This window comes from Synchiropus splendidus, chromosome 16 (genome assembly GCF_027744825.2).
Source record: "Synchiropus splendidus isolate RoL2022-P1 chromosome 16, RoL_Sspl_1.0, whole genome shotgun sequence".
In the NCBI taxonomy this organism is placed as follows: Eukaryota; Metazoa; Chordata; class Actinopteri; order Syngnathiformes; family Callionymidae; genus Synchiropus; species Synchiropus splendidus.
In genome coordinates, this window is record NC_071349.1 from 13,601,622 (window position 1) to 13,623,757 (window position 22,136).

Consider the following 22,136-nt stretch of genomic DNA (forward strand, 5'->3'; position numbering starts at 1 on the left):
AGTCATTATTTAAAAAGCATCCACTCCCATTCTGCTGGCATCTTTTGGTGTGGTGTTTTCTATTTCATCCAGTAAAGAAGAGTTGCTATGACTCCGGGTTCTCACAGAAGCTCACAGGACTGTGTGGTATGAAAGCCAGCAGCTTGATGAGAAGTCTCCAGTATTTCAGAGGGCATGTTCTCCTCAGGGCTACAGTGTTTGGGAAATGTATTCTCAAGTCCGACTCAAAGTGGCTGCCATACGGAACGTGTCATACCATATCTCCGGGACAAAAACAAGTTAAGAGTCTGTGGAGAAAAGAGCAGGATGTTTTCATCTTAAACAGCGAGGTGAGAGTGAAGGCAGAGTCTAATTGCTGCAGTGTTTCTTCTGGTGGTTCAATGCCTCCCGAAAGGCCTGTGTTTCCAGCGCTTGGACGACGTTACACCTGGGGCTACACGTGCATGACACTGCCATTGCTCATCCTGGCAGGGTAAGTCGCTTCAATACCAGAGGCTGCGCTTCTCAGAACAAGACACCGATTCAAAATTCTTAAAAGAGCCGCACATCTTTAACAACAGGATTCAGGACATCTGACAGAATCTCCCAAGAGCAGCCACCATGAACTATCTACACTTATCTTTAGTAGAAAGATCATAATACATGCAAGATAATATTACAAAATGAATTCATTTTTGGACACTATTAAACACATTGAAGATACATTTATGTTTATACTCCTCAACATTTGGTTCTTACTTTGAGACTTTTTTGCCCACAGTTGTAGAATATCCCCATATATACTGAATATGGTTTATATTTAAGACAATAATTCACAATTAATACCATATATAATCAAACTGGATGTATTTAAGACCATGTTATGTTAAGAAAAAAAACTGATTCTATGCAGTTTTCTTGCAGAGTAATAAAACATTGAAACGTTATGTACCCTTCCAGACTGCTCTCAGAGTTTTACTGAATCTATATTTGATTTACTTCTGCCGTTTTTAGCTCAGATCCTCGCAGACCCCGAGGACTGAGGTGGGTAATGAAATTTAATGCATACGATTGGATCAGTCACGGAGATGAACCTGACTGTGCGCGCATGCAGGGCAAAAAGTGAGCAGCATCAAATGGAAAAGCCCATATATGCGCCTGCAGATCATGATAAACTATCAACACTGTGTTTGCAAAAGCCAAATAATGAAATTAAACAGCTACAGGTCAGTGTGTGTGATTTTACAAACTGCAGTGGCACTTTGGTTAATAGGAACAGCTCCTGCTAAGTATATCCAATCAATGTTAATGAAGAGTTGCGGTGATAAAATGAGACCCCCGCAGCTGTGGTTCTATTCTCTGCTCTTTGACGTCACGTTTCCTCATGTGCGAGACGATCCATAAATAAATGCGTGGGACATTGATCTGAGGCTGCAAGTAGCCCTGAAGGATAAGCCGCAGAAAGAAGAGGCTAAACAAAAGCAGGTGATCACAGCATCCCAGGTCCTCAGCATCACCTACAGCTGGCAGGGAAGACAGCCTGACTCCCACTTTGCCACTTTGTTTTGGACAGATTGCTACATCTGTGGAGCAAACTGGATCTGGGCAGCTGTTTCGCCCCCAACACCGTCGCTCTCCGCACTCCCGCAGGGTGGTAGAGCGGCGGAGAAAATTAACTTGAAGAGCTTCTGCAGATCTTATTGCTGCGCCATTGACACCAAAAGGTTTTGGATTCTTATTGTGCATACAAATGATGAGCTTCAGGTTTAATTCACAGTCGACGTCTGTCTCAGCAGCAGGTCTGTAATCAAGTTGCGTTTTAGCCTCCCCTGCAGCACAAAGCCCGCACCACCATGCAAGCTGGCACTCACTCATGGACAGACCTGTTGCCTGAATCTGGCAACCGACCTCGTCTTCTGACCCCAACAATGTGAGTCTATTTTGCCTATCTAACATTCCTGGACTTATGACCAACCTTCCGCTCCACACAATAGATAGCAGTTGTACACCATCCTTGCGAGATCCAAACGATTAGTGCAATTTTAAGATTATTTTTTGGTCATGGGGCCAATTGAAGGCTTTTCTTTGAGATGGTGCCTCTAAAAGCAAGTCTTACAATACATATTTGTAGACTCGGGGTCCAGTTCTTCCCTCAGAATACCAGGTCAGCAATTTCTCCCCACAATGTAATTTAACTGTCATTCCTCACAAAGCTCTGGGACAATATTAAAGTTCTCCATATATACATTGCCTGTCCAACAACAAACAGAAAAGATGGAGTGTAAAGAAAATGCATTTTGATCCAGAGGGCCTTGTTCCTCAATTCTCTGTGGGGGTTTGAACCTGATTCACATTTTGAAGGAAACTTCAAACTGGAAAAGGGAAAGACACAAAAAGCCAGAGATAAAGCAGAAAGGATGCACGAGGAAGCAAAACTGACCTTCATCTACAGATACACAGTTGGTAGTATTTTACATTAAATCCAAAGCTGAACAAGCAGCAAATCAATTGGCACTGTGATCTGTGTTTTCAGCCTCTGGAACGAAACTAGAGATCTCAGAGGAAGATCAAAACCCAGAGTTGTGTCAATGAGGAATCAAACCTGAGACCATCTTGAAGCAGCATTAACCAGTCTGCGCTACTTGAGAGCTATTATCAGTCATGCCATATCAATGTCTCCCCATGATCCTCACTTAAAACATTTCTCTTCAGATTACATCAAAGTTCAAGAAGATTCTAACGCATGCAATCCAACAAGGAACCGGATTGTTTTATAATATCAGACTTGATACCTGCAATCAGTGCACTTCCATGGGTTAAAAATAGCTCCTGTCCTTTGGAGGATTGACCTGACTTAAATTCTTCTCAGTGTTTTTTCAAGCTCATTTGCCCGCAGCAGAGAGAAGAGCCAAAGCTCGGCTACAGCTGAGGCCCTTCAGTGTCAAAAACTATTTGTTCAGGGACTGCTGATGATGTGCAGGTGAAGGCTTGTGTGTCGAGTACAAAACCCAGCAGAGTTCTGGAAAAGAGGATCGGGGGAGGTGAAGAAAAGGAAGGGAAATTGTGTAGAAAACGTTTGCAACATCCAATTTTAGGGCGAGTTTGGGGGAAATGGAAGGCGAAGATTAATGCATGACACTTTGATTTGTCATGGATTTTCAGAAAAGAACATTAAAGCACTTTTCCCATGAGTCAGCGTTTCAGACTGCTGTTCTCCAGTTGGTTCAGAAATCCGTCTCTGGGTTTTCATTTCAGCCAATTCGTTTTTAGTTCAAATCTTTGCAGCAGAAATATTACACTTACCTCACATATGCTTAGGAGAATGACTACACTCCATTATGACAGTGGGAATTACAAGTAATCTGTCTAGATCTCATCTGAAAAAGGTCCTAATTTCTTAGGGAAGACAGTGAAATGGCGAAGACAGATACACCTGGAATGTTGGAAATGGAAGTCAATCAACGACGTTCATGTGGTGGACAACAATATGGCGAGGATAGGTGTGACTAGGTAGAAAAACAAGTGAGGAGAAGAAGAAACAATAGGAGCAAAGGGCCAGGTGAAGACAGTGACATCTCAGTCACTGCTGCTGTAGTGCAACACAGCAGTAAAGAACTATGAATCTTTTATGAGGTGAGAAACGCCACTTGGTCGTCGATATAGGAGGAATACACTGTTGCAAATCCTTATGATATGTAGATGGGAACATGAACGCTTTGACTCCCTACAGGGATGGGTTACAGCAACATGTTTGACGGCATTCTCACACACTCAGACCTACGCCTATTTCTCTGTATGTTTTGGGAAGAAACTAGTGCCATCTGGTCAAATAATAAAAAAAACATACAAACTTCATACTAAAATTATTTTATAGACCCACATAGAGGGTAAGTCAGACATTTGTATTCATACTTAAATGGAGCTAATACTGTAACCCAGTTGCAGGTTATGCATGCAAACTCCTTTCTCTCAAATCAAGGATCACGTATTAATCTCAGCAGTAGCAAACCTGCCTCTCCACAGCTCATTCAGCGCACAGCAGGCCCAGACTGTTGGACTGCGGCTACAGAGCGAACGTATATAGGAGGATAACAGTAGAAAACTTTTAATTGGCTGGAAAGAGAAAAAGGATTTTGACTTTTTGCTGCTTTAAACAGGAGCTCTGAAGGGTCAAGATTTTACCTCCAGGCGTGCTGCAAGCCTCTGTTCTCTACTTTAGATCTGCAGTCTTATACAAGATAAGCCAATAGCTTTGCTCCCATTGTCGGAGAGACCACATAATTACCAAACAAGTTAGACGATTTGGAGGCAGGACAAGACGCAGTTAATGTCCAATAATCATACAAAAGCACAGACCTCCTCCAAGCAGATCATGACCACCCATATTAGGATTTTCCAATATCATTGTCCCACATTTAGACAAGCCTATTTAGAATTCAAATGAGCTCATCGGGATGTTCTCTCACAAGTTGTTCACAGAAAGTTCTTCAGAGTTTGTTCTGTCAGGATAAATTTGGGGTTGAATTGTGGGCTTATGAGATGATGAGTGACCAGTGTCTGCGTGCTCAGATATATTTATAGCTGTGAGTCAGTTGTTTGTTTTGGAGTGGTGTAGCTAAATGGGGAGCACTTCTTGGCAAGGAGTGGCACCTTAACAAAAGCAAAGCAGGAAACCCTACCCACGAATGTTGGTGAACCATCTCCTGCTTCACCAACATTCGTGGTTAGGGTTGTCCTGAATATTTCCCACCGTGATATAAAACACCAGCGAATTTACTCTCAGTGGAGGTAATAAGAGGTTATAATGTTATAATGTCTTTGGACAGAAATTCTCAGGTTAATGTTTGATGTTTTTTTTGTTTTTTTTTTGTATTCAATGCGAACAAGCCCGCTGAAGAGACTGAAGCAACCAGTCAACATGTTGAAGGTCTGACCCCGAACACACGGGAGGACGCTTCCTTATTAAATATTCACACAGCGATACACAGCAGGTCTGCAAACGCCTGACAGTATTGGTGAGACTTCTTCATTTGGCGGCACGATCAATAGCTCATTAGAGCGGCTTTACGCCGGGTCGTGTCTGCTCAGGCCTGCGGGCTTCATTTCCATCGGAGCCTATCACGCAATGCACAGAAGCGACAGCGGAGTGAGAAGAATCTTTTCTGAATGGTGGAACCATGTAGGATCTTGACAAGGGAACGGTCTGTATGATGGAAGACTGGGGGCAAGCGTATATGTCCAGGGAGGGACAGCTCTTTATGACAACTGCATTTTAGAAAAGCAAGTATAGAAAGGGAGGAGTCGCAAAGGGGTTGTGAGGACATTCAAGGTGAGAGTGGGATTAGATCAGCTCTTCTTGTTGCTATGGTGACTGGCTGACTGACAGACAAGGAAGGAGTCTCAAGGGATCATGATGTTTGCGGACAATATAGTGATTTTCAGTGAGTGTCATGGAAGGAGAAAGTGGAGAGTTGCAGGTATGAGATGAAGAGGAACAAAGGAGAGCGATGTGTAGAGGAAGTGAAAACACGTGGCAATAGATGCTGAGGAAGACAACCAATGAGGTTCATGGATGGTGTGAGTAAGTTGGAGGACCTGCAATGGCACAGCAGGAGAGTACTTGTCCTCATGAGCTGCTGAAACACCACTGTACCCGACATATATAGTATGAAATATTTCATTTGCAAGATAGTTTCATGATTCTGGATTTGTCGCATCGATAGGCGCCGCCGGGAAGTGAGACCGGTGCTGCTTCATAAACAAGCCAAGCGCTGCCACAGTACATTAGTCACAGCCCTGCTCTGGCCTTTTCAAAGTCGCTGCACCCACTCAAACTGCTAATAAATCGGCGGGATTTCAGATCACCCTGAGTGGTGACGCCACATGCTCACATGATCACATGTTCCGCTGCTTCCAGACCATTGTCTCCGTCTGGATGGACCCACAGTGAGACACCAACCCCAGAACTACTCACGCATAATGGTGTCTGATTCATGAGCTTTCATTCATACTATTCACCACAGGGCATATTAAGAAGCCACCGCTGTGAGGACTTGTGCATCTGAGGAGAACATGCAGCTGTGTTGAACTCCACTAAACAGAAGTTTGGGGTATTTGGGTGACTCTCCAGGATCACAATCATCCTCGTTCCTCTTCCTCTCACATCAAATTACCCGTGGCTGATATATTCTCCTTCTTCCACGCTCTTCCTTTGCTCTCCTCCCACTGAGTTGGCTTTATAGGCGGCAGTCCAGCAGGGGTAATTTCTGCTTCCACTCCAGGGAAATTACTTTGTGTTGTTAGAGAGGAGGCAGTTTGTGAACTGCTTCATCAAGCTCTTTGACTCCAATAACAAGCAACATTTGGATGCAAGAGAGAAGAGCTGACTGCACATGATGTCATCACAAAATTGTTGCGCCAAGTTGTAAAACTAAATGAGTTCAAAGCGGTTTGAATTGGAAGAACAAATAAAAAGAAGCAAATAAAAGAAAATAATATTTAAAGAGAGCAAGAGGGGAAAGTTGCAGTAAAAGTCCTCTCTGATCAAACTTGTACTGTATGCTTCAATGGCGTTTGAGTGTGGAAGACTAATGCATGAACGCAAGCGTGTTTGAAAAGAGCATATGTATCTATACAATTTGAGCATTTGTTTCTGCAGGAATGACTTAAGTCGAGTCATGTACTGTGTGTGTGTGTGTGCGTCTGTGTGACTCGGTCTGATGAATAATTTCAGCGCTGTGCTCGACTGTGGCACGTCTGGTGCAGCCTGACTGCACCACACAGCTACAGCTCTGCATTTGCATTCGACACACACTTGCTACACACACAATATCAAACCCGAGCAGGCTGTCACTTGTGTGTCTCTGTGGCAGAAGCAACAACCTGTTCTCGACAAAGCAATACGAGTTTTCTGGAAGACAATGAGAAGCCCCTGCTTCCCGCAGGATTACATGAGACATTTCTTCCAGTGAGTCCAACACAATCAAGCAGAAAGTCTAAAATCCCAAATGTTTGACTGAAGCATGGCATGGTGGAGCTATATAGCGCAAATGTCAGCAAAAAGACATGAAACATGAAAATTTGTTAAATAAATTTGACAATGTGAAATTAATTCTGCATGTCATATGTTAATGAAATGTGGTTGCAAATTTTGTGATTAAGTCATTCATTCATTCATTTTCACCCGCTAATATGTGGAGGTGGAGCCTATCCCAGCTACGTTGAGTGAGAGGCAGGAGACAGTCTATCACATGCCTCTTCTTTGGACTACTGGAGGAAACCATGATCCCTGAAGGAAACGCACTAAAGCTAACAAACAAACCCACATTTTTTGTTAAATTTCCATTGTTGTCTGCTTTGTAACTACAGAAGATATATGTTCAAACTATGGACTGTGGGCTGCATGTGGCCCATTAAGATTTGCAACCTGTTCAACCAGAGTATCCTAACTTTTGAGCCGCACACACAAAACAAAGCATGACAATAACTAAATAAATCACCAACCATTGAGAGCATGTAATATGCATCAAAATAGCCCAAAAATGAACAAAAAAAAAACAAGTACAAAACGTTTTTGCCACTGTATCCTTTGCTTGTCACCTTACTGCCGTTAGTAGTTGCAATTTCAGACGCAGGAAGCAGATGAGCAGCATGGAATTGCGTCAGGGGGAATATATTTTTTTTTTTAAATCAATATAATTTGTTTTCAAAATATGAATCAGTATTTTAACCTGAGCCTGATGATTCATAGTTTGTGGAAAACAGCTGATTGCAGAGCTGGCATGAGGCACTTTCAGGTGCTCCAAGGCAAAGTGGGCTATTGCTCATCAGACCTTGCTGTTATCCCGTGACTCGAGTCAGAATGATGTACAAACATAAATGGTTCACCACATTGATGTGAGGCGCAAAAACACGCAAAAAAGACATGTTTATGATTAAAGATGCATGTTTTTTATATATAAAAAAAAAATAAAACAGATGTATTTAATCTGCCATCCAGCTCATCATTTAAGTTTAGAAAAACAGTTTCAGTATCCTCTTTCATTCAGGAAACATTGATTTTTTTATTGATATTTTTTGGTTTCCTTTCAAAGAAACACATATATCGTGCCTTCTTCATTCATCAGTAAATTACTAGATCATTTCCTTATTTTGTTTTATATCTGATAACATAACTTACATATAATTAATGATAACAATTTCAGCTAAATCGTAATGTTTACAAGTAAAACTGGCACAGGAATATTCAGGAAAACATGTTAACTGTCCTCCTCCAGCTTTCGTTTTCAGCCACAACGTGCAACAGAAAGTGTTTTTATAGACTCTCAGATCAGGTGTCATAACAGAAGACTCGAGAGATGGAGGAGGTGTTGAAGGTGATGAAGGTACTGACACATCTGTAGAGCAAATGGGCAGGACAGACAAAAAGACCTCAGCTGAGGCACCAGAGAAATGTACTCACAGTCCTGAGGAACTGAATCTCGTCCTCTCCTTCTCCTCCTTCAGCCATGGCTGCTCAGAGTCGGGAAGCCTCCACTGGCTCCTCTCTCCCGGAGATATTCGCATATAGAGCTAATCCACGCACCTCCGCGGCATGTGTTCCTCAAACCCCGCCGGTCATCGACACCCCTTCACCGACCGCGGCAGAGTGAGCGTGTGTGATCATCGGAGCAGCCGGGGACAGTGTGGCGGGGAAGCAGCGCGCAGCAGCGGGGTCTTTATCTCCGACGTCACCGGCACGGATCGTTACCGCGAGTGCGAAAGCGCCAATATTCAAACAATGGTCATGTGACGTCACACCCGCGCCGTTAACGACATAGCGAGTTGTTTTTGGTTTTAATCCCATTCAAGAAAACGTGACATGAATGGAAGAGGAGGGGGACGGGAAATCAGGACCATGGTCAGCTCCAGTGCGCTTCCGCGAGCCCCCCATCACGCTTATCAAACCTGTGTTGTTTTGGCCGCCTTTGTCTCCTCTAACAAAGTGATCGGTGGACATTCTTTAGCCAGAATAGTCAATAGATGTTGTGCACTCATCCCCCCACCTACACCGACCTTCAGCTTCTCGACCACCCTTTTGTCGCATCTGACCTCATCATGTCCTCAATTCACCACATCCATGAAATTCTTCCTTTCCTTCCATCTCCATCACTTATGGTCCAATGCTGTCTCTCCTCTCCACATGAAACCATTTCCACTCCCTTATCGTATCTCCCAATGATAACTTGAGCATCTTCAACTCTGACTCTTCCACCTCTACCTCCTGAGTCTCCAAACCATACACTTTAACAGTCACCCTTACTGCGGCTTCCATTTAATTCTTGCAGCTACTCTGACATCACAGAAGTCTCCACTAGTTCCACCCTTCCTTCACTCTCCTCCTCACCTCCCTTCACCTCCAAACACTCTTTTTCACCACTCCCTGAATCATGAATTTCCTCCTGCCTTCCTCTCAGTCACAGAGTGCTGACATCCATTCCTCTGGAAACAAATGACAACACTATCTCAGAAGTACATAGATAACGCAGTATAAATAATTCATCACTACAGGTTCATGTTGTAAGAGACCCACAAATGTGACAATGTACAGTACTAAATTATTAAAACCATTTGCTTGACTGATCTAGTATTGGTGGCGGTAAATGGCATATTTAATGGAGGCAAAAAGCAGCTCAACAGACCACATTTAAATCAGCACGTTGTGGTTCAATCTTCAGAACATTAGTTGCAATGGAGTGAAATGTTTTGAGTGGAGATTTTGAAGGTCGATGCTGCTCTCTAGCGACGAATGTGAAACGTGCATCACTTCAACGCATTATTAAAATATTTAAGCCATTGATGGATCGAAAGACAAACGGATCCATCCACACGATCACAGATTTTGCAGACGCTCTATGCGTCTTTGACTGAACACAGTTTCTTGGTATTATTTCTGTAATCTCTCTGGTGACCAGTAGGTGGGTCTCTCGCTCTCTCTCTAGTGGGACCTTTCTATTAGTTAGATTGGAAAACTCGACCCAAATAAATGATGGAAACCTCCGTGTCATCATGGTGTTCATAATCCAACAGTTAAATAATGCATGAAAGGAGCCCTTTGTTAATTTCCGTACCAAGTATCGACATGAAAATGTACTTCTCCAAACTCCCTCTTAATCATGCTGACTGCTGCATATAACACGTGATCCGTTTCGACCGCTTCCATTACGTCGATTTATGTAGCTCGTGTTTCTTTAACGTAAACCTGCCAAGCGCTTTACAAACGCTGCGACAAGTCAGCAGAGTCAGTGAAGCCACACGCCTGCATCCAGACTCATTCATCACATGGCCTACCTGCAAGCAGCAGCTGCCCCGACTCAAGCTGAAGGGGGCATGGTCTTAAAAGGTAGCCAATCAAAACACTGGAAGGCACCAGATTGACGTTTTGGTTGGGCGAAGCTGCAGTCAATCCGAGGAGACACGCCCAGTGAAGCAGCGGTGAGCTGTGGCTGGCTGCAGGACAGAGATGTGAAGAAATATTTGGCAAGCAAGTGCATCGGGTAAGTATCTATAGTGTTTATGTTTTACTCCTGCATCTATCATAACATGATAGCTTGTTATATAACATGTAGGATTACTCAAGCGCAGGAAAGGCTTGTGCAAAGCTTTTATGCTGGTTAGAATCGTAGAATTGATTTAGAAGATTTACTCTCTACATCTGCTGCAAGTTTGCGGTTACGGACTCAAAACAAAGCGACAAAATCTTAGGTTATTACAGCACAGAATGGGACAGGATGGACGTTGCAAGGTGACAGTCCGCGGGATTATGTTGTGATGTAAACAGTGTCAGTGTTAGATGTTAAAGTCGTCATAGGTGCAGAGGAAATACATGTTTTGCCTGCATCAATTTTCCTGACAGTCCTGTTTGAGCTTGTGTCGTCACACCGTATGCGATGCAGCAGCCCTTGAAATGGATGGAATGCGATCATAAAATCTTTAATAGTATTTAAATAATAATGTAAAGGACGAGCGAGGTGATCTTCATGATAAAAAATGGACAATTGGTTTGATGAGTGCATGGATTTTGAAAGGTCGTTGTGAAAAAGATTTAGTGGGATAGTGCGCTTACTTCTTCAGAGGTCTTTATACATGGATACACAAATATTGCTTTTGATTTTAATGTGATTCTGCGGTTACTTTCATGTGTCGCTTAATTGATCACATGACCGTACTGAGCGCCAACTTCCTTCAGACCAATGAAAACATGGCGTCAGGGTTACGGTGATTTTCCGTTTTAGTTGTAAAAACTCATTATTTGTGGGGTTTTATGGACAGTAACGTGTATAAAACTACGTTGCCTTGTCCTTTTTGCGGCTGTTCGCCATATTTTGTTATGCTAATAAGGCTAATAGACGCCTGCAGTCAGGGCTGGGTGACGATACTGTTCAGAAATAGACCTGGTAGATACAGGAATAAAGAGATGGTACATCACCGTACTGTACACAAATAACACAAACTGTCAAATATGCTACTCTTTCATTTGAATTACATAAATCAGAGTAGCTTTTATTGTAATAGCATACAAACAAAACGCTATTTGTGTGATGCTAGATAAATCGTTGTTTATTATCATTTAGTTGCTGTAAATCTAAAATATTCATTTGTAAATGTGTGCTCATGTTTGTTACAGCACCAGGACCATCCAAGAGATGAGCACCCAGAGATCTTGCTGTGCTGTCCATCTTGGCTGGTGGACTGACTTCAGAGTAGTCCTGTAGTAACACTTACGATGGAGGGAAGACATAGTGTTTTACTTCTTTATGTACCCATCAAGGAGTTCACCAACATCAGCCTCTATTTTCCCAAGAGGCAGGTCCCGAGTTTTAAGTATAAGAGCCGCGCCCCTCATTCAGAACTGCCCAGCAATGACCATGACTTGGGAAAAGAGGATCATGCAGTGTCCAAACAAAGGGACCAGTCTTCCATCTCCTCAAGCAAACTGCTCGCCTCCGGACAGGCAAGAACAGCAGCTGTTGCAGAGCTGTGCTGGCTGGCTGCGGAGAACTACCAGTTGCTGGCAGACATTTTATCGCTGTGCCAGGATTGTGCCAACAAGATCAAGATGGGAAACCAAGACGGGAAAATGCAGGAGTCAACTGATAGCTCCGAGGTCCTCTCTGGCGGCCAGGACGTTTTGGAGCTACAGAGAGGTTCGATGAAAAACAAGAAGCTGAAAAAGTCTGATGTCCAAACTCTTGATGATCCTGAAGAGAGTCAAAGAAAGAGGAAAATTTGTTTAACCTTGGAAAATAATGGTGAGAAGTTCACTTGTGCCACCACGAAGCCCATTCTTCCCATGGATGAGCCCTTCCAGATCAGCCGTGAGGAATGGAGCTTTATGGACGATAACCGCACCTTTGAGCCTGATATAGATTTTTGCAACAACTTTTCAGAATTTGATGGTGAACAGGGATTTCAATCATCTTCTTGCAGTCTCTTCGAAGGTTCCACCCGAAGAGAAAGTGGGAGTAATCTTCGACCGATGAAAAGGTCTGACTCCCATGTTGAGAATCAAACAAACACGTCGGCTCAGCAGCTGTATAATCAAATTAACCAGAGGGATGCAGGGGTGCGGGTGGTGGCTCGAGTCCAGGAAGTGGATGTTAGAATGCAAAACGTCGGTCAGGATTGTCAGAGGCAAAGTGGAGACAACCAAAACGGATTTAATGGAGAGAAGACACACTGCAAGAACAGCAATGGTCTTTGGTTACCTCTGTCTCGCACAACCGAACCGAACCCCCCAGGACGACCTCCAAAAAAGAGTCCATCTTCACCTTCTCTTGCTTCTGTCTTCAATACATCTTTCCCATCCTCAAATTGCTTACAGAGCATGTCCCCAGGTCTGTCTCCTCTTTCTTCCAAGCAGACCAGTCCCCAGCTGAACCACAGAATTCTGGTGCTCTCAGATAAAGACACAGACCCAGACAGCTCTAATAACACTGATGAACCCAAGCTCTTCTCTGAGGTCATTGATAGAAATGGCAATAAGCGGACCTTGACGCGCCTGGAGTTAAACCTCAGCAGGAGGCCAAGCAACTCAAAGTGGAATTCTACCAGCACTTCAACAACAACAGGTGAGTGATTTAAACTAACATGGCTCCTCCACGGAGGTTCAAACTTGATGAAAAGGTCTCAAAATAAAATATATAGCTACAAGGCTTACGTCACTAGCTATTCCAGCAGTGGTTGGTTTAGTACATTGCTATTGTCTAGCTTTTTTTATGTCAACTCATCCAAAGTAGTTCTATGTTTTTTTATATTAAACATGGGTTGTTTCGTGATAACTTTCATCACCAACATTTCCATTCTGATAAATCATGTTTTCTAATGATAAAAGAAATCAACCAAACCAACTTAGAAGTCTTAGGTCATTTTTTATTTGGTAATCTTTTTTCTTGGCATTAAACTGGACCCGCTGTCACAAATTAAAAGCTTCCCAACTGAGTTGAAAACTAGAAAGCAAAGGCCAGGAATAGTTTGGCTGGTGCTCAGTTTTAACTCTGTCAGCGCTGGGTGAAGATTAGAGCGACTTGTCTGTGATCAAAGACTTTGACTTGACACCAAGTTTACCCTGACCAAAGTTTTTGTGAATACCTTGTTAAGTGAAGCATTGCCAATTTAAACTCTTAGGGATCTGCTGACCCCCGGAAGCCACATCCTCAAAGAGACCGCAGTAAGGTGAAAGAATAGTGACATTTGAAGTTAACTGACTGGCAGTATTTTTTGGCAAATGTTCTCTGTCTTTATGACTGAAAAAACAAATAATGTCACCATTAGGGTTGAAAAATGTATGGGGACAAAGGAAGGAAGGGGTGACCTACTCCCTCTGTCTGTTAATGAGATGCATTTAGAATTTAAGCAATGATAAAAGCACATGAAAGGATCCATTTAAAGAAGAGGAACAGACGGTGTGCAGCGGGCTCATCACCACTCACCAATGGTTTGCTAATTTTAAATGAGTGTCTTTAATCTCCCCTACCTCTGTAAAGCTCAGTGCGAATAAGCGTCTGTGATGATGCATGTTCAAGATAGATTTAAAAAGCTTTTGTTGATGATTCATTCTTTTTAAGGATTTCTTTGGTCCTGTTTTTATGGATGTATTTGTGGGTGAATTTTGCATTTAGTATAATCCCAGATAACCTTCACTGAGACATTATAATTGAACATGTCACTCATAAAACACAAAGGCAAACAGCTCACACGTTTTCAAATTTAACCCACATGGAGCCCCAGCGGATGAAGGTTTTATCATGACTCCTTTATTTTCATGCACTGTTCCACCTTCTTCCATTGGGATCTTAAACATGTTTGTAATTTATTATGAGGCATATAGACATTCTTTCCTAATCAGATTACTCACTATGTCCGTGCTAAGTCATATGGAACTAATCACACAACCTTTTCCTGCCAGATGTCAGTTAACACAAACAGACCTGCAATACAACCTGTGAAAACAATGCCTGGCTCTGTTGGTATAATGAGAACTTCTGACAATGCAGACTTTATGAGTCTTATCAGTCTGCACGAGCTGAAGTCCTCACACAATCTGCTTTCTATTATAGGCTGGGTTTGCTTGGTTTAAAAAAAAGAAGATTCTTGTAGGCTTCAGCATTATTTTATTGGCACGCTGTGAAGCGAAATGAAGTTAACTAAAAGTTAAAAACTCCTCAAGTTAATTTCCTCGAAAGTCTTACTCAAAATTGTGTGTGTAGCACCATGCTGTTTTACTTCCACTGATATTCTGTTGCCACCTTTTGCTGATTTACAAACTTAAAACTCCTGCATTTTTAATGATTCATGTAGAATGCACCATCTTTTCTTTGTTAAAGTGATAAAATCAGCTGCCAGAAGCTCTCAGCATGACATATGACCCACTTATTTAAAAGATGAGGATATACATTTCATCGCACAAAGGAGGACACATTGACCCAAATAAGATAATTCCACAATGGGACGCTTGAATAAATATCTTCTTTGTCTTTGACAGATCTTTCCATGACCATAGGAGGAGAAATGACATGCCTCTGTGGTGGAGAGATTCATCAAACATTAATGGCATCACAGTGATGCTGACACTGTGTTGAAAAGTAGAAAGTAGAGCTCATTACAGAGGACAACAATGTTAAAACAGATATTTTCAATCAATGTCAATTAGTTGCTAACTTGGCTCCCATCTCATCTCCTGGGGATCCAAGTTCTTTTCTACTTTAACTTCTCATACTTTTAAACACCTAATAAGTCGACAGTGTTGTGCACATTTTTTCATTCAAGTTAAGTCTGCCAAATATTAAAGCATGGTTGTGTCATGATCTCAGTGAATAGACATAATAACCTACTCAACTCAACTCAGTAACTTGTTATGGAAGTGTGTATCTTTGTCTTGCTATAAAGTTGAGAATTACAGTCCTGGCACTGATTTCAAATGTCTCCTCTTGAGTATATTGTCTGATGTTGACATGGTCTCGGATAATCCAAACCGTATTAGGGGAGTCAAACACACTCCCATCTGCACATGGGCACATTGACTGACAGGGCTTTTAGAGGTGCATGCTGAGAGATTAAACTGTAATAAGCACACTGTTTCCCCCCAGACCTATCAACTAAATTCAAAGTCGAATATTCATTTTCCACCTTGCTTCCACCACATGCTCTTTGTAGATTATCTAATGCTTCTTTAGAGTTCCTGTTTTTGTCACATCTGTTAGTGCATTGTGTTCAGCGCATCTGCTGCATCTGGCCATTACATCAGAGGTTTACCACAGCGTGTTGGACACTAGGGATAAGTCTGGCTGACACAATGTGTATCATTGGTGCAGATCTATTCAGTCACTGGTGCCTTTGTTATGATTGTGTACCAAAGTATGATAGCTGAGTATCATGTCTTAATAGCAATTGAAATGTCCAGTACCATCGCATGATTGCAACTTGCACTTTAACCCATAACAACAACGTCTCTGTCACTGTCAGTTCATTTTTTGACATATGACATGTGTTTAAATGTAGTAGAGAATTTGTTGTCAGTCTGAAGAAATTGCAATGTGGTGTCACATAATTGTTTGGAAACAATCAAACATGGCAGAATTTGTATCAAAAAACTATCATTTTTAGAAGTCATCCAGGGCTAAACAATGGTTTGTCTTTCTTCCAACTCTGAATTATCTTCCTGAATTATCTGTGCTGGCAGAGTTGACTTTGATGACTTTGTTACTCTATCTTTTTAATATCAATGACTATATTATGAATCAAATTCAGCTTTAAAATGATTTGTAATGTGACATGTCATCATAAATACCCAGCACCACGAATGCTACATTTGTTTACATGTCAGAGCTAGAGCTTCATCCCTCCAGTCCAGACGTTCAAAATGTTCAGTTTTTTTTCTAGACGACTTGACCGTCTGTATCAGAGGTGCCGAGTCATCTTGAAAGGTAATGTTATGCAACAGTGCAAATCATAACCGACCAAGCATAAAATATTTCTTCAATGATTAAATATTTCTTTCATTCAACACTCCATTGTCTTAGCTCGCTCTCTAAAGCGAAATGGGCGCTCTGTTCGGGTCACAGTCAGATAGCCATCTTTAAGCCATGTTTAAATTCTGTAGGGTTGCATCAATCCAAAGTCCAATCCATTTATTCTATTGTGCGTCCATTTTAATGACTTTATCTCTGTGTGAAAATCAAAGCCTTTTCTGTCTTCAAAGCATCTTTCGGTACAATCAAGTAGTGGCTCATCCTAGCTTTAGCTGCGTATTGTGAAGCCAGCAAGACTGCAGTGTATAAGCATATTGTGAATACTTGCTGTTTGTACAAAAATGTGTTTGAGATCATTTTTCATTCTTGGACAAAACCTCAGACGTGTGGCCACACCGCTGCTCTGTCATATTGACTCTTGCGTTATGAGGTTGCACTTCACGTCATCACTGTTACACAATGATTCAGTGTAGAGCTATGTTGTCTGAAAACAAGTTCAGAACAAGATCATCAGTCGATTTATTTAAACACCTGTTACAGTGTAAATAAATGAAACCACATGAAGTCAGAATTTAGGAAGAGTCTGGTTGGCTATGCTAGTGAGCAGCGTAGTGTCACAATCACGCTGGACAGCCATTTGAACCTGAAGGTGTCTGATGTTTTTGTGGTTTATTTACCAGGAAGTGATGCACATTTAGTCTATTTTCCATTCCACCTAAGGACTCTGCTTACTGAAGGAGAAGTGTTATGTTGCTGCCTGAGGAATTTGAGACCAACAACTCTACATTTCCACCTCCCTGTCCTTCTCGCTGTGTCCTCTATCTCCTGCTCGAGCTTATCTTCTCTGCAAAACAAGGAACGGATGAACATTTAGATGTTAAAGTGCTTGCGTCAGCACTTGCCACAGGCCCTGGTTACGACTTATTTGACATGTAACACACAATGACGTGTCTGCAGGATCAGGACTGGCTGTCTGACACTCAATTAGCGCTTCTGTGTGCACTGCAGCAAATAAATCAGGATAGTCATTTTCCTTGAATTGCTTCTCTAGTCACAAGAGGGCAGTCTTTCTTTATTCTGAGCACTAATGGCATCCTCTTCTTTTGTGATCTAACAAGCTAATGTCTCAGTCAAATTAATGCATTGACCAATTCTGCCTTTTTGGATCAGGAAGTTTGAGGGTGTAAATGCGAGTTAAAAACTGTAGAACGTTCGGGAGCCTGCGGCAAAACAAGAGCTGCCTTGGCTTGGTGTTTGATGCTTAAAGACTCTGATGTCTCTTTCTACCTCGGAACCGGAACTCACTTAGCACTCGTCAGGGTCTCATTCAGCCATGTCACACAATATTACATCGCTTTGTCTTAACATTTCCCACAATGTCTTGTACAACATTTAAAGATGGAATTCATTCACTACACTTTTCGTTAAAGATATGTTTATTTTTTTGCATCGTCTTGATTTGTATAAGGAATATGACAGGTGGTTAAATCTTCTTTGATGTGTTTGTGTCGGTTCTTAAGCGCTTGGAGAAATGGCTTTTCCACAGAATGACATGAAGAATGTTTTAATCGTAGCTCTCTATTCCCCAGAAGATTCCCTGGTACGACAGGATGATATCTGGATGCTGGATGGTGACGATCCACCAGACACTCTCTCGTGTGTTCCTCGTCCTGAACACCTTGACTTCCTGCGCATAACCCCCCCTGAGGATGACATCATTGAGGATACACCCTACTGCCCTAAACTGGAGTGCATGGTGAGGCTCCTCATGTCGCATTATTTCTTACCCCCCGATCAGCGAACCGAAACAAAGCTTATTCCTCTCTGCTGAAGCATTAAACCACCTGACTGTGAATTCCTCGAAGTGGATTACAATTTTAATCTGTAGACCGGGGTAGTCAGCCAAAACGGGCTGAGATCATTCCCATGTTCTGCTGTGGACTTAAACGTATTCAATGTCTGGATTCAGCTTTTATTACTGATAAAAGTTGGGGGTGTGAGTGCGTATCCTGGTGACGTGCATTCACTAAAACTTGCTGTGGAACTACCTTTTTTTCACATTTTATGGGTATGTTCAAAGAAATGGAGCCTTGAAACTCAACCGACACACCTTTTGTCAAAAGAATAAGAAATACCCAAATGCAGTGAACTAAGTTTGTGTGGGGCTTCAGGATAAAACTCAAGAGACAATCTACAAGCTCATCCCTTTACTGTTGAACAATGCAGTGTCATTCTATCTGACGCTTGAGGCTGCCAATGTGGATTCTGCGGGTGTGGTTCTGGATGAGTTTTGCTATGCATCTATTTTAAGAACACAATACCAGGACAAACAACACATGTGACGTGGCGCCCATCATTTCTTATCATCTTGTTTGCTTCCCTAATCGTTGTATACAAGAGCCAGCGATGACATAATGACTGCTGAATGAATGAATGAATGCTTGTTCAAGTGACTACAGAATTGGTCGGATTTGTCCAAGTTTTCTAGTCAGTCGGAGTTCTGTTCTGTGGATTCCAGACTTGTCAATCTCAAGTAGAAATCTCATTAATGCAGCTGCCTCTCCAGGGATTTATTCTGTGTGTGCGCCCAAGTGTGTATGAAATACTTCAGTTCTTACGTAACAAAATTCCTCACTCCACATCGTAATCCTTTTAAAGATGTAGTACACAATTATTTCAGATTCGTGAAACAGCAGTTACAAGAAATGTCTTGTAAACAACAGTGAAATGTATGTTGTTAATTATTTGTTGTTGCTGTTGGAAAATTATTATAAATATATATATATATATTATCATTCCAACTGCGAATGCAACATCACACTTTTCAGTTGTACAAAAATCTAAATAAAAGTTAAAAACGTTAGTCGTAATGACATTGAAGTTTCAGAAAATTATTTTTGAAATAAACTAATTGAGATTTCCTGGTAAATATTTTTACCTTTTTATTTCGCGTTATTAACAAGTTCTGAAAGTTTTATTCAAATACATCAATAACTTTTCCAGTTATTTTTCCGATTTTTCTGATAACACTGGCGAACTCCTGAACTTCATGGAGGAATTATTATTATTATTACTTGTATGATTATTATTGCTATTGTTATTATTATTATTATTATTTGTCAAAAATTATCAATGACCCTTTCCAATGTGTGTACTGTCTGTGAAAGTTTTGTCCTATTAAACTGAAAATTAAAAAAAACAAAGCCACTAAATTCTCTGGACCACCTACTCCTTTAGGTTTTTACAACACGCACAGAGTCTGAAGGAAGTCATTCACTAAAGGTGACCCACTGTTGCTAAGTGAATAGCACTGCAGGAATGTGTTGCTGCCATTTAGTTGCTCTTCTCTTAAACTCTTAAACTGCATTCAAACCTGTTCAGTTTACATATAGTGTGTTGGTTGTTGCCTGTTAGTTACACTAAATGCTCCTCACCTGACTACACACAACAACTCTGTCTCTCTGTTTACCACAGCAGCCATTTTCAAGCTGAGGTAATCAGACACCTGGCCAGTGTTGTGATCCCTCCCAAGAAGGGTGGGTCAAAAGGAAGGCGTCACCAGACTGGGTCGACCTGTGTGACACATTTTACTTTTTCAACCTGGAGGAATTTTTTTCCCACACAATAGCTGACTTGGGTTTCCTGTAAAGTGAGAAGAGACTTCAGAGGACGAACTGGACACGTCACTGGATTTGGAATCTTGTTAACTTTGCTGGAAGTGCTAAAATATTTTATAAAGTAGCTGGTGGACTCTGCTCTCCGTTCAGCCAGGGAGATTACAGCCAGATATGCTTCCAGCCACTGAACAGCGTGACTTGGTTCCCACACACTGGACTGAGCCGCACTGCTCACGGACCTCTGCCTGTCAGTTAGGCATACGCAACATGTTTGTGGCAAGCTAAGATAAGTTGTTGTCATTTTGTCCCGTGGAGGCAGGTAAGGAGATCTGTTGAGAGTTTAGTCACAAAAGCTCTTTTGTTTCCGACCAACGGCCAAGATTGAGGACAACTTGGATCAGTACTACTGGAAGAAAGGACCGTTGTGCACCGCTTCTGTGGATACCTTTTGTACCTGTTTTGGTTCTGCATTCCCACCTGCGTTAGGATGAGCTCCTCAAATATGAATGGGCAAGGGACCCGTACCCCCGCATCTCTTTATTCAGTCTTCAGCAATCTCTTTAACCGGGAGCGCTCTGCTGCAGAGTCAGTATCTCCTGTGTTGACATCTTTTAAGGACTTGTCACATGGTGGGAGTTCTCTTACCGATGGAGCTGAAAGTTCAAATGAGCTTAAAGAAGGAGACAATGTGGTGCAGGGTGATAAGGATGCCACCAATTCTGAAGCTACACAAGAGCAGGATGTTGTTCTCGTCACAAGGGTGGAAACGTATAGTGACACTGAAACAGAAGAGGAAAGTGATGAGAGCAGAACTAAGACTTCAGACCCGGTGGTCACTGAAGATAAGGGTGATCCAGAGAAAGATGCAGATGAGAAAATTCCACTTTATAAAAATCACACATTTAAAGACAGTATATCACTTGTAGAAACTCTGCTAAGATCTGACAGACGACAGAAGTTAAAGGCAGGACTTGAATCCAAGGTTGAAAGCAGGAGCACAGAAATGGGCATCACTAATGTGGAGACTGTGGAGGATCCAAAACTGAAGACAGATGACAGTGATGAGTACATAGGCATTGATTGTTCCTCACCTGATCCTGTGACTTTTGGAAATACAGAATCTGCACCTGAGGGGATTTTACCTGAGGTGGTTGCTGCACCTCAACTGTCTGTGGGTGTTGAGCCCAGAGCTAAAGAAACTGAAACTGTCTCTCAAGTGGTCTCAGAACCAGCCCACCCCAGTGTTGACGAAGCCACAAATGATGCTGGTGTCTCAAAGTCCGAGTCCAATGAGTCAACACAAGAACCTTCAGTGTCTTCTGATTCTCCTGAGTCACCCTCCAAAACACCCCAAAAGAACCCAGAAGCTAATGGATCCACGACCACATCCAAGGACTTTAAGATGTCTTCACCTCCTTCTTTCCAGATCCCGGCACTCTTTAGTGGTGTGAGGGTGCTGAAGAAAGGTGCTGCCTCTGGGGAAAGGGAGACGTTATCTGAGATCAAGCAGAGTGAGAAGGACACCGACCTTGCTCTGCTCAACCTTAAGAAAACTGTGAACAAGGCCAAGCAACTCCCTGAGCAGAAGACCCCTATGAAGAAACATTCAGATGCCAAACCTGCCGCTGATACAAGAAGCACAGTCATGGGTCAGCTAAGCCACCTGTTGACACGAGAAAAAGTCACCATACCTAAAGTCTCAAAGCCTGATGGAGAGCTTAAAGAAAACGAGAAAGTCAAGGGGGTAGGAAAAACAGCAAATGGAGATGATCCAGTATCTCCAGTGGGAGCTCAGAAAACCTCTGAATTGGCCAGTGAAACATTCAAAGGTCTGGTGTTTGGGCCAAAAAGTGTCAAAAAGGAGAGGACTGAGGATGTTGATTTGGAGGCAGTCAAACGGAAGAACAAGAACGAGAAGGAGAATTTAAAGGCGATATTTGAGAGAACTTCAACCTCGCCAAATAAGGATGTTAAAAATTCTGAGATCACCGAGGCAGACGTATGTAAATAAAGGAAGTGTTTTGACCAAGAC

General features: G+C 42.2%; 2 protein-coding genes across 7 annotated transcripts in view; one reads left to right on the top strand and one right to left on the bottom strand.

The window, feature by feature from the left end:
• Positions 1 to 8,641, bottom strand: part of LOC128747878 (ryanodine receptor 3-like) — a 70,124-nt gene extending 61,483 nt beyond the window's left edge. For all 5 annotated transcript variants that reach the window (XM_053846127.1, XM_053846126.1, XM_053846122.1 and 2 more), the window contains exon 1: positions 8,441 to 8,641. In XM_053846127.1, coding sequence (XP_053702102.1) covers positions 8,441 to 8,488 — 48 coding nt within the window. In that variant the 5' untranslated portion in view covers positions 8,489 to 8,641. The remainder of the gene's footprint in view (positions 1 to 8,440) is intronic.
• Positions 8,642 to 10,418: 1,777 nt separating this feature from the next.
• Positions 10,419 to 22,136, top strand: part of LOC128747293 (formin-like) — a 42,063-nt gene continuing 30,345 nt past the window's right edge. The window contains exons 1-3 of one of the 2 annotated variants that reach the window (XM_053845098.1): positions 10,419 to 10,514; positions 11,645 to 13,088; positions 18,077 to 18,243. In XM_053845098.1, coding sequence (XP_053701073.1) covers positions 11,744 to 13,088; positions 18,077 to 18,243 — 1,512 coding nt within the window. In that variant the 5' untranslated portion in view covers positions 10,419 to 10,514; positions 11,645 to 11,743. Of the gene's footprint in view, positions 10,515 to 11,644; positions 13,089 to 15,946; positions 16,443 to 18,076; positions 18,244 to 19,961; positions 22,104 to 22,136 lie in introns of those variants that run through there. The other variant, XM_053845097.1, reaches the window with a different exon arrangement.